Raw genomic sequence first — 12008 nt, 5'->3', positions numbered from 1 at the left:
GTACTTATATAAATAATCAGGCCAAGTTTAATGCAAACAAATTAGTTTTACTATGATTATCTTTGGTTAAAAAAAAATAGGGGTAATTAAAGAGAGAAAAATTATCTTTGCACCTTTGTAGATAGTATTAGATTCTAGTCCTATTAATTGTCTTTGAGGTTTTATTACAAACCTGTAAACTGGACTGGATCCTGAATTCTTCTAGTGTCCTTAAATATCTGGCTACAACTCACCAAACTACTATTTCCAATTTTCTCCCACCCTTCTGATTTGACATCACTAAGAACAAAGGCATCCTTTGAGCCCTGTCAGAAGGGAGCTTACCAAGTGCTCCTGACCACTGACACTGATGCAAAACTATAGAAAGTACTGAGCCTTGGGTACATGTCTCACAGCTAAGGAGGACCACCTGACATCTGGTCCTACACAACACTGGAGACCCCTGAATCAAAATGATGAGTAAGAAAAGTCACTGATATCGATGTCTACTGCTTTCGCCCAAGACACCAGATTCAAGTCTTCTTGCCTTAGTTAAACATGAAACCCTTTCTCCTTTTCTTTCTTAATTTCACTCTGGCATTGGCCTGGAAAGATAACACCCTCATCTGTATCTCCCAGGCCATTACTAAGAAGGGATAACCTCCAGTATTTAGGATAACTCTATTTTAGGATGGGAGATTCTCTTTCCACATGCACTAAAAACCTGACTCCTGGCTTGAACAGGTAAATGCAGCAGTCCCTGTGAATAAATCTTTTATCCGTATTCTTTAACAGGAATGGTTTGCATCCCGACAGGTCTTGTCTTTGTCTGTGGTGGTTATCATTCTCCTTGGGCCTATGAATGACCATATGGCTGGCACACAACTGTACTAGGCGTCTTAGGTTATCTAACTGTGCCCCTAACTGTTCTAGAAAAGGCCTAACAGGAGGATTCATGATTCAAGAACTGCTTCCTTTGGCAGGGCGTACTTCCCTGATTAGGAGTTAAAACAAAGAATAATATAATCAGGAACCTTTCCTCAACTCTTAGAGAACATTGCAGATTCCATTGCTAGGGCACTAGTTGCCCAACAAAAATACTTAGACTCTCTGGCCATAGTTGCTCTTGATAATAAGATAGCCCTTGATAATCTTTTAGCTGAGCAGGGAAGTGTCTGTGCTATGACCAATACCATCTGTTGTACCTGGATTGACACTTCTGGTGAAGTTGAAACTTAATTATGTAAGATCACTGAGTAAGCCACTTGGCTTAAAAGGGTGACTCCTTCAACAGTGTCTTTGACTGGTTTGGGTCTTGGGGACTATGGCTCTGAAGCACACTCCACATACTGGGAGTTATCCTATTTATAGTTATCATAAACATCAGCACATTGGATCCTCTCAAAAGTTTTAAATGCATGTTCACAGCCACTGACCAGCAGAGAAATATCTCCCTAAGAGTGGAACATCAGAAAAGAAACGAGGAGAACAGCCACCTTAAAAATTGTGAACCTGTAACAGGGAAGAACAAAATCTGACTCCATGTTGGATCTGTTTCTTTTACTTTAAGCTTTGTTTCCCGTTGCTTTTGTGACTATAATCACTAAAAGGATGCTCTTTATAGCTAAAAGCATACATAATGGCCTCCCTTGGGGAACCCTGCCCCTCTGCCTCAATGTTAAACCAAAGTGCCTTCGTTCAGCTCACAGGGAAACACGCTGCCCCTGCCCACCCATGAATGGCTGCAAGAAAGAAGAAATTAACACATCCCCTCTGAGAGGCTGGCCAAACCAGAAGATATTTTGCAAGACTTAGAGCCTTTTTACTTTACTTCCTCACTTCCTCCCCCTCTCTGTTCTATAAAAGAAACTAGCATCCAGACCCAGACAAGATGGTACTCTAGGACTCTAGTCTGCCATCTTCTCGGATGCCCAGCTTTCCAAATAAAGTCGCTATTCCTTGCCTCAACACCTCGTCTCCTGATTTATTGGTCTGTTTTGCAGCAGAACAAGCTTGGACTCGGTAACAAACCTGAAGTCATTGCCTGTGAATATCATAGGAGTTCATCAAAGACGTCATGACCTATGGATATCACAACAAAGATCAACAAAGCTGCAGAGCAGTAGTTGAGAGCGAAGCTAATGCCTTAAATTTTGATCACATCTCTCAGGCTGAGAGTATGATGAAAAGGAAGGAATTGTTAAAGAGAAAAGCCACAGGCCCCAAATGGCTAAAGCCCATGATACCAAACCTAGATTTAATACCTAACCTAATTGCAGTTTTGACCTTCACCAGAAATGTAATCTTAATCAACCAGTCTAGAATTTCCTGGTCAGCACCAAGAGGTAATCTGTCCATCCTCCCTCCCCACCCCCCGCACCCCCACCCACCCCCAAGATACAATCTGCATGATAAAACCCCCTTGCCTTTCCCTTTTACCCCCCAAAAGCTGCCCTGATATAAAAATAATCCTTTCTTTTATTTTGCTAATAGCTCCTTTGCCCTATCCTTCTTCCTATAAAAACTTTCCATCTTTTAGTAAAACCCCTTCTAGTTCCTAGATTGGATGCTGCAACTCATGAATCGCCTAATAAAGCTAGTTGGATCTTCAAATTTACGCAGCTGAATTTTGTTTTTTAACAACATCTAACAACAGATTCTACTGGTGAGCTGAGGGGTAATAGACTAGTGAGAGTGCAACTTGGCTAGACCCTTCTGCAGAGCAATTTGGAATCTAATAAATCTATATATATGCACTTACCTTCTGAAATCTCATGTCTAGGAATTTACTCTGAAGAAACATCACTAACAATATGAAAATACATATGCACAAGGTAATTCATTACAGATTGTTGGTAATGGCAAGCTATTTGAGACAATCTGAATGTTGGATGGGTTTTCTGGCTTTTACGTACCGGGCACTGAAAGGGTGGCCAGTCTCCAAATACATCAGTTTCTAATCAGAAAATTAACATTAATACAATACTGTATCTAATCTACACACCTTACTCAAAATTTACCAATTGTTCCAAGTATGTCCTTTTTCTAATCCAATCTAGAGTAAGGTGGTACATTTAGTTGTCATGTCTCTTTAGCCTGCTTTAATTCAAATCAGCTCCTCAGTCTTTGTTTCCGTGACCTTGATATTTTTGAAAAGTACTGGCCAATTATTTTGTAGAATGTCTCTCAATTTAGGTTTGCCTGATGTTTCTCTACAGTTAAATTCACATTAGACATTTTTGATAAAAATATTCCAGGAGTAACGTTGTGTCGTTCTCAGTATGTCACACGGGGAGGCAGATAATATTGATTTCTCATATTACTATGTTTCGTTAATTTTGATCAGTGAAGGTTCTGGGCTTTCAGAAGAATCACAGTCATGGCAATAATGGCCTTAGAATCACACAGAAGAGATTCCAAAATGTGTTTACAAATTTTTTCCAATTAAATTTTTTAAAATGTGTACTGACCTCAGATGACTCCCTGGAAGGGTTAAGTATGATATGTGGTATGTTGTTACCACAGAGATACTCCCACATCTGAATTTTTTCACCTCAGGTCTTTTATTACATATTTCTAAGCAAGTATATATCCAAAGATTCTGTGAAAATCACAGGCTCCAGAGGAGATCAACACCTTTATAAGTAGGTTTTAAAGCATACTCTATGTAGGTTTCAGCCAGAGGCACACCCAAAAGTGACAAAATCGCCCACTAATGGATCTTCCAATCTGGGGTCACAGGGGATGACCCTGCCCCCACAGCTCCACATTCTCTGCTTGGGTGGCATATGCCTAAGACTCCAAGCAATTTCATCCTTCAAAATCTAGGTAGAGCTATAGCTATGCTGGCTGTAGTGCATGCTGTACCAGGGCCCACTAGCAGGAATCACACCTGCGTTGCTGCTGAAGTACACGGAGTAGAGCCCATGATGTGAGGTGGCACTGCACAGTGAGGCCCTTTCTTTGACTATGCCCCCATCCCTTCCTACATGTTTCAAGTTACAGAGCGTGTGTCAAGCCAAAGAGGAAAGAAACACTGAACTGGAAATGAGATTAATGCTCTAATTTAGAAAAAATTTTTAAAACCTGAAAATAAAACTGTTAATACTTGAAACTGCCTAAACAGCTACAGAATCTGGCTGAGATTCCATATAACAGTGAGTTCAAAGAATAGTGGTTGAGAAAATAATTAAGCTATTCCTTGAAAATATGCTGAGTCCAGCCCATTCAATGAATTGGTTACACACACACACACACACACACACACACACACACACACACACACACACATCAAGAAGTCCTCTTCTCATAAACTGTTTTTGAGGGACTAGTGTTCCAAAGAATATTCAAGAAGAGTATATTTTAAAGTTTTCTTGCCTGAAGAAAATCTAAGATGAGCCCTGGATATATACTGAAAATTAAAATCCATCAAAGCAGAAACACTGGTAACTTAACTTTACTCAAACTTTCTAGGAGAGAGTTATGATACATTTAGAAGTGTCTTTAAAGTCATAAAATATATTTTAAATATACAAAAAAAGAAAAAAGTAATCCTCAAAGGGGAAAAGGAGCCACATTTTCTTCTACTTATACCAAATATGACATGATATTATCTAAGGGAAAATATTTTAATATATTATCTATTATTTACAAATTGACCTGTTTTCATTTAATAACATATGTAGACAAGGGGATTTTTCCTACCTTTTAAAAGGCACAGCATTTTTCAGAACACTTTCCACCTCAGCAACATCTGCTCTGGCAAGATCGGCCACAGTAAGAAAGCCAGAAGCATAGAGGAATCTGGCTCTCTGTGCATTAAGTAAGGATACCCGGACCAGGTCACACAGCTCCCTCTGGATGCCAAATGTAAGACGCTTCTGAAACTGGGACAGTAGTAGTTCCATGTTGTGCCAGCCCAAGCGGTTGGAAAACACTGTAATCATCCCTAGAATATTCATATAATATTTATTGAATTAAAAATTCTTTCTAAACCAATTCTCCGTTTCTTGAGATGTATTTTTGTTTCACTGTTTTTGTTGTTTTTTCTGCAGAATTATAAAGTTTAACAGGCCCAAGGTATAAAATAATAGGACAGTAGACATCTTTAAGGGCCTAGCTAATTGGCTAGACACATTAAATATCATCTCATTTTTTCTTAATCATGAACTTGCATTTGAAAAAATTGAGGCAGAGCACATAAACACAAAACAAACAAAAAGCCCTCACTAGTTCCCCTCTCTCTCTCTCTCTCAGTTTTTTTCTTTAAGGAAGAAAGAACTCTTAAAACAGGTAAAGAACTCTTCACCTAGAGGAAAAAACAAGAGAGCTAATTTAAATTGTCAAGTGCTGAGAGGATTATTTACAAAGAGTGAAAGTCCCATTGATAATTTCTTAAAAAAAAAAAAGGTTGCCCAGCTTGATAGCTATACCCTCTTGAAATAGAGAGGGCAGAGTAGCCAACTGTCAAGTCATTAAGAAAATCATTTCCCGACAAGAACATTAACCCTAGAGGTAATCTGAGATCTTTGATGCCAGTGAGTTGAAGGGTAAGTCTCTCCTGGCAACTTTCCCTCGGTAATCTCTCATGCCCACAATTTCACAATGAAACTTCTTACACATGTAAACACACTCTCCAGCAGCCCAGGATTTCCCTCCTAAGGGCTTAAGGATTTCTTGGTAAAATCAGACCTAGAACTTCCCTTGTTTGCCTAACTTAGAAGATAAGAGTTTAATTTTATTAAGAAAGACCAGTATTTCCTTAGAGAACAGATATTTAGAAGAGTGAGACAGCAGTCCAGAAATCCCTCTCCACTTGCCATCTTCCACAATAACAAGTATTAATCAATAACTTGGTAAGAAAATGAAGACCAGTGAGAACTGTGTCTGTTTCTTCTTACAATATGCACCCCCCCCCAAAAAAAAGACAGAAAAACAGAAAGAAGAGCAATGGTCAGCAGGTTGCTAGGGAATGGAAGGGGACCAAGATGCAGACACTCAGCCAGCTGCCAGTCTTCTGTAGCAGGGTAACTGAACCCACAGGATTCATAGTTTTGGGTGTTCTGATGATGACAGGAACTATACAAGATTATGGCTTAACATGATCCCCTCACTTTTAGAGAAACCTACAGTAAAATGGAATTTGAAAAAAAGTAATCTTAACTTGACTTCAAACCACAGAGTCTTAAATAAATGTGGGAACACTTGTTTAACTGACCTGCATAAACAGCAGCTGACTGTTGTAACGATTGAATCTGTCCACGACTGCATCCATATTTCTGATTAATTTCCTTTAAGGGAACTTCACTGATTAAATCTAATAGCACAAGACTGGTAAAAAACCTGGAAAGTAAATTAACCAAAAGTATGGTAAGAGGTCACTTATGTCTACTATGAGAGTACAATGTATGTTGAGAAACAAGAAAGAACCAAAAAAGGTAAGAGGGTGAGAAGGTAAGAAGATTCCTAATAGGATATAGGATTAGTGGACAAAGAGCTCAATGTTTGTAAATTCTAACATACGTTAGTACTATAGCAAAAAACTAATATCTGTATAACAAAAAGATTTTGTTCATATTTCAATAATGCTAACTAATTTTAAGAAATGAGACTAGGTTCAAGGAATATGATGGCACAAAAATTTTAAAGAACACTTGATACACAATTATTATCACCTAATCATATTTCAATCAAAATTTGGTTATAAAAAAGTTTTGATGTGAAAGGCAATTGTGCCACAAATAAGCCAAGTATATAATCCTTACAAAATTTACACTTGACTATGATGTAAATAATATGAGACTAATGCTTTAAGAAAAATAATTTTATTATAGTTCAAAGAAGCTAAAGCCTGTACAATTTCCCCACCTGAATATTTTAATTGGCTCTTCCCTACTGGTAACAAATCACTTCAAAGGATGATACAAACCATATCCTCAAATGGAGCCACACTAAGTTGGCAGTTCTGATCATATCTTCTTTAAGGGAAGAAAGTAACTAAATGTTCTACTTTTAAAAGTCTTGATATATAGTGGTTTCTTATAAGCTACAAAGAAGAAACTAAAATATCAATAAATTCAGTAAATACAAGAAGTTGAAAATTTTTACTATATTCAGCCAAAACTTTGATTTTAATGACAATGAAAGTGATTACAATAAACTGGACATCTACTGTATATCCAATACTGTGTTAAAAACTGGATAGTCCAGGCTCCTTGATATTTACCTTTTATGGATGGCCATTTGTCGGTGCTGTTTCTCAGTTCTGGCTACTACCTTTCCTTTCACACAGCGAGCCAAGAACCCTTCTTCAACTCCCACTAGCTCTGCCACCCGTTTCATAGAAGCTGGCAACTTCTCCCATAAACAGAAAAATCGATACCAATCAATAGTAGTCCAATCCTCAAACACAGGTGTAACCTAAAGGGAAGAAGCATCAGTCATTACCTAAAACTATTGCATTACAAAAGGGACAAAATTGTAAATGTAAACTTCATGTTAAAAACAAAGGCTTCAGTATTCAGAAAAATTTCTAAATGTGATAATGCCTCACTTATATGGAAACTTCATTTAATCACAAACAACTCACTGACAAGAGAAAAAAAAGACCACTAAGCATACAAGCTGGATTTTACAGAATCCAAGGACTTTAATCATAGACACTTTTAATCTCGGTATTCTGATACAATCTTAAGTATTTTGTATGATTTCTGAGAAAATACAGGGAGGGGGAAGAGGAATCAATATTCACAATTGCTATAATATATTATCTGAAGTGTCCAGGATTCAACAACAACAACAAAAAACAATGAGACATGCAAAGAAACAGAAACATGTGTCCCAAACACAAGGGAAAAAGCAGGCAAAAGAAACACCTTTGAGGGGTTCCATATGTCAGAAATATCTGCAAAGACTTCAAAACAGACATTATAAGTATGGTCAAAGAACAGCAACAACAAAAAAACCCATGCTTAATAATGTAAAGGAAAGTATGATGACAATGTCTCATCAAGTAGGGAATGTGAGTAAAGAGAAATGATAAAAAAAAGAGCCAAATGGAAATTCTAGAGTTAAAAAATACAATTGAAATGAACTATAAACTACAGAGCTCAACAGTAGATGCAAGCTGGCAGAATAAAGAATCAGCAAACATGAAGACAGATCCATCAAGATTATGCAATCTGAGAGGTGAGAAAAAAGGAAAAAAAAAATGAACAGAGCCTCAGAGCAATGTGGGAAGCATTAAAGTATACCAACATATGCATAATGAGAGTACCAGAAGAAGACAGAAAGGAACAGAAAGAACATTTGAAGAAATTATGGCTAAAACCTTCTAAAATTTAATGGAAAACTTTACATTATGCAAGAGACTAAAAGTGAACTCCAACTAGGAAAGCTCAAAAAGATCCACACCCTGATGCATCAGAGTCAAAATGTAAAATACCAAGAGAAAATCATGAAAGCAGCAAAAGAAAAACAATGCATCATATACAAGGGAAACCAAAAAAAATTAAGACCCAACTTCTCATCAAAAACAATGGAGGACAGAATGCTGTGAAACAACATGTTCAAACTGCTGAAAGAAAAAAAAAAAGTCAACAAAGAATCTTATATAAAGGAAAACTAACTTTATAAAATAAAGGCATAACAAAGACATTCTCAGATAAACAGAAAATTTGTTGCTAGCAGATCTGCCTATAAGAACTACTAAAGAAAAGCTCTTCTGGTTGAAAGAGAGTGACCCAAAACAGTATATTAATTCCACACAGAAAAACAAGGAGTGCCAACAAAGGTAACTGCCTGGGTAGTTGTAAAGATAGTATTATTGCATCTTTCCCCTCTTTTCTTCTCTTAACTGACTTTAAAAAGCAACTGTACAAAACAGTATGTATAAAACATATAAAAATGCAAAATGTTTGACAATAACAGCCCAAAGGAGGCAGGTGGGAGCAAAGCTATATTGAAGTAGGGAATAACAAGAGATAGTAACTAAATCCATAGAAACAAATAAAGGGAAGCACAAATCTTAAATAAAAATGTAAATATAACAAATTTTACAAGTACACATTTGCTCTCCATTCTACTCTCAGCTTCTTTAAAGACATAAAATTGTATAAAATAACAATTATAACCATGTACTGTTGGGTTTGTAACACATGTAGATTAGATGTAACATGTATAACACTAATAGCACCAAAAAGAAAAAAAAAAGGGGGATAGGAACACAGCTATACAAGAATAATGTCTCCATATCGCAATGGGATTAAGTAAGTATAAATTTAAAGCTGTATATGTTAACCCCTTGAGTAATTACTGGGAAAATAACTTCAAAAAATATAGAGAAAAAGTAATTTAAATGTTATACTAAAAAGTTTTGCTTAATTCAAAAGAAATCAGTAAAAGTACAAAAGAACAAAAGAAGACGAGAGATATATAGAAAATAGACAAAATGTGGAAGATATAAATCCAACTACATCAATAGTAACATGAAATGCAAATGGGCTAAATAATCTATCAAAGACAGAAATTGATAGATTGGATTAAAAAAAAAACAGAATCCAACTATATGCTGTCTATAAGAGACACATTACAGATTCAAAAATACAAACAGGTCAAAAGTAAAAGGAAGTGAAAATATGAAAACCACAACTATAACAAAGCCAGAGTAACTAGACTAATATCAGATAAAATAGACTTTTTTAAAAAGTTCACAAGGACCCCGGAGGAAGATGGCGGAAGACGCGGAGATCACCTTCCTCCCCACAGATACATCAGAAATTCATCTACAGGTGGAACAACTCCTACAGAACACCTACTGAACGCTGACAGAAGACCTGAGACCCCCCAAAAGGCAAGAAACTCCCCACATACCTGGGTAGGGCAAAAGAAAAAAAGAATAAACAGAGACAATAGGATAGGGACGGGACCTGCACCAGTGGGAGGGAGCCGTGAAGGAGGGAAGGTTTCTACACACTACAAGCCCCTTCGCGGGCGGAGACTGAAGGTGGCGGAGGGTGAAAGCTTCGGAGTAGCGGAGGAGAGCACAGCAACAGGGGTGCGGAGGGCAAAGCGGAGAGATTCCGGCACAGAGGATCGGTGCCCTCAGGCACACACCAGCCCGAGAGGCTTCTCTGCTCGGCCGCCGGGGCGGGTGGGGCTGGGAGCTGAGGCTCGGGTATCGGCTTTCAGTCGGAGCGCAGGGAGAGGACTGGGGCTGGCGGCAGGAAGAGAGCCTGAAGGGGTTAGTGCACCACGGCTAGCCCGGAGGGAGTCCGGAGAAAGGGTCTGGAGCTGCCGAAGAGGCAAGAGACTTTTTTCCCTTTTGTTTCCTGGTGCGCGGAGGGCATTAAGAGGGCTGCTTGGGGAAGCGCCAGAGACAGGCGCGAGCCGCGGGTAAGGCGCGGACCTCGGAGACGGGCGTAGGACGCTGGGGCTGCCGCCGCCGCCGCCACCGCCGGGCCTGTGTGCGAGCGCGGGTCACTGTCCGCCCCGCCTTCCGGGGGGCCTGTGCACCCCGCCACTGCCGGGGTCCCGGGACGCGGGGACGGCTTTCCCGGGAAAGCGCACGGAGCGCCACAGGCTGCTGCAAAGTCACGCCGGCCTCTGCCGCCGCAGGCCCGCCCCACACTGCGCGCCCCTCCCTCCCCTCTGCCTGAGTGAGCCAGAGCCCCCGAATCAGCGGCTCCTTTAAACCCGTCCTGTCTGAGCGAAGAACGGACGCCCTCCGGCGACCTACGCGCAGAGGCGGGGCCAGGTCCAAGGCTGAGACCCGGGAGCTGTGAGAGCAGAGACAGGGAAATCTCTCTGTGCAGCCTCGGAGGCAGCGGATTAAAGCTCCACGGTCCATTTGATGTGCCCTGTGTCTGTGGAGTGCATGAATGGACAGCGAATCATCCCAAATTGAGGAAGTGGACTTTGAGGACAAGATTTAAGACTTTCCCCCCTTTTCCTCTTTTTACAACGAATTATTCCAAATTAAGGAGGTGGACTTAGAGAGCAAGATTTCAGACTTCTCGCCCTTTTCCTCTTTTTACAACGAATTATCCCAAATTGAGGAGGTGGACTTGGAGAGCAAGATTTTTGATTTTTCCCCCTGCTCTCTTTTTGTGAATGTGTATGTGTAATCTTCTGTGTAAGATTCTCTGTATAGCTTTGCTTCCACCATATGTCCCAGGGTTCTATCGGTCCGTTTTTTTTTTCAATAATTACTTTTTAATTTTAATAACGCTACTATATTTCATACTTTATTCTATTTTACTTTACCTGCTCTTTCTTTTTTTCCTACCTTCCCTTCCTCCCTCCCTACCTCCGCTCCTCCTTTCCTTCTTTCTTTTTCTTTCCTCCCTCCCTCCCTCCCACCCTTCTTCTTTCCACTTTCTTTTTCTTTCCTTCCTCCCTCCCTCCCTCCTGTCTTTCTTTCTTTCCTTCCTCCCTCCCTCCCTTCTTCCATTCACTCTTCCTTTTGCTTTCATTCCTCCCTCCCTCCCTCCTTTCTTTCCTTCTTTCTTTCCATCCTTCCTCCCTCCCTCCCTCCTTTATTTCTTTCTTCCTTCCTTCCTTTCTTCCCTTCTTCCTTTCTTTCCCTCTCTCTTTCTTTCTTCTACTAATTCTCTCTTTCTACTTTTTCTCCCTGTTATTCTGAGCCGGGTGGATGAAAGGCTCTTGGTGCTGCAGCCAGGAGTCAGTGCTGTGCCTCTGAAGTGGGAGAGCCAACTTCAGGACACGGGTCCACAAGAGACCTCCCAGCTCCACATAATATCAAGCAGCGAAAATCTCCCAGAGATCTCCATCCCAACACCAGCACCCAGCTTCAGTCAACGACCAGCAAGCTACAGTGCTGGTCACCCTATGCCAAGCAACTAGCAAGGCAGGAACACAACCCCACCCATTAGCAGAGAGGCTACCTAAAAACATAATAAGGCCATAGGCACCCCAAAACACACCACCAGACGTGGACCTGTCCACCCGAAAGACAAGGTCGAGCCTCAACCACCAGAACACAGGCATTAGTCCCCCCCACCAGGAAGCCT

The 12008-nt window shown here is 40.1% G+C and overlaps 1 protein-coding gene across 3 annotated transcripts in view; it reads right to left on the bottom strand.

The window, feature by feature from the left end:
• Window positions 1-12008, bottom strand: part of POLQ (DNA polymerase theta) — a 125556-nt gene that overhangs the window by 60512 nt on the left and 53036 nt on the right. For all 3 annotated transcript variants that reach the window (XM_082624243.1, XM_082624244.1, XM_082624245.1), the window contains exons 13-15: window positions 7205-7398; window positions 6197-6321; window positions 4684-4927 (exon numbers count right to left, since the gene is read on the bottom strand). In XM_082624243.1, coding sequence (XP_082480369.1) covers window positions 4684-4927; window positions 6197-6321; window positions 7205-7398 — 563 coding nt within the window. The remainder of the gene's footprint in view (window positions 1-4683; window positions 4928-6196; window positions 6322-7204; window positions 7399-12008) is intronic.

The sequence above is a fragment of the Mesoplodon mirus genome, assembly GCF_964341445.2.
Source record: "Mesoplodon mirus genome assembly, chromosome: 6".
In the NCBI taxonomy this organism is placed as follows: Eukaryota; Metazoa; Chordata; class Mammalia; order Artiodactyla; family Ziphiidae; genus Mesoplodon; species Mesoplodon mirus.
The sequence above is the reverse complement of the archived record's forward strand: the minus strand, read 5'-3'. Positions and strand labels throughout refer to the sequence as shown.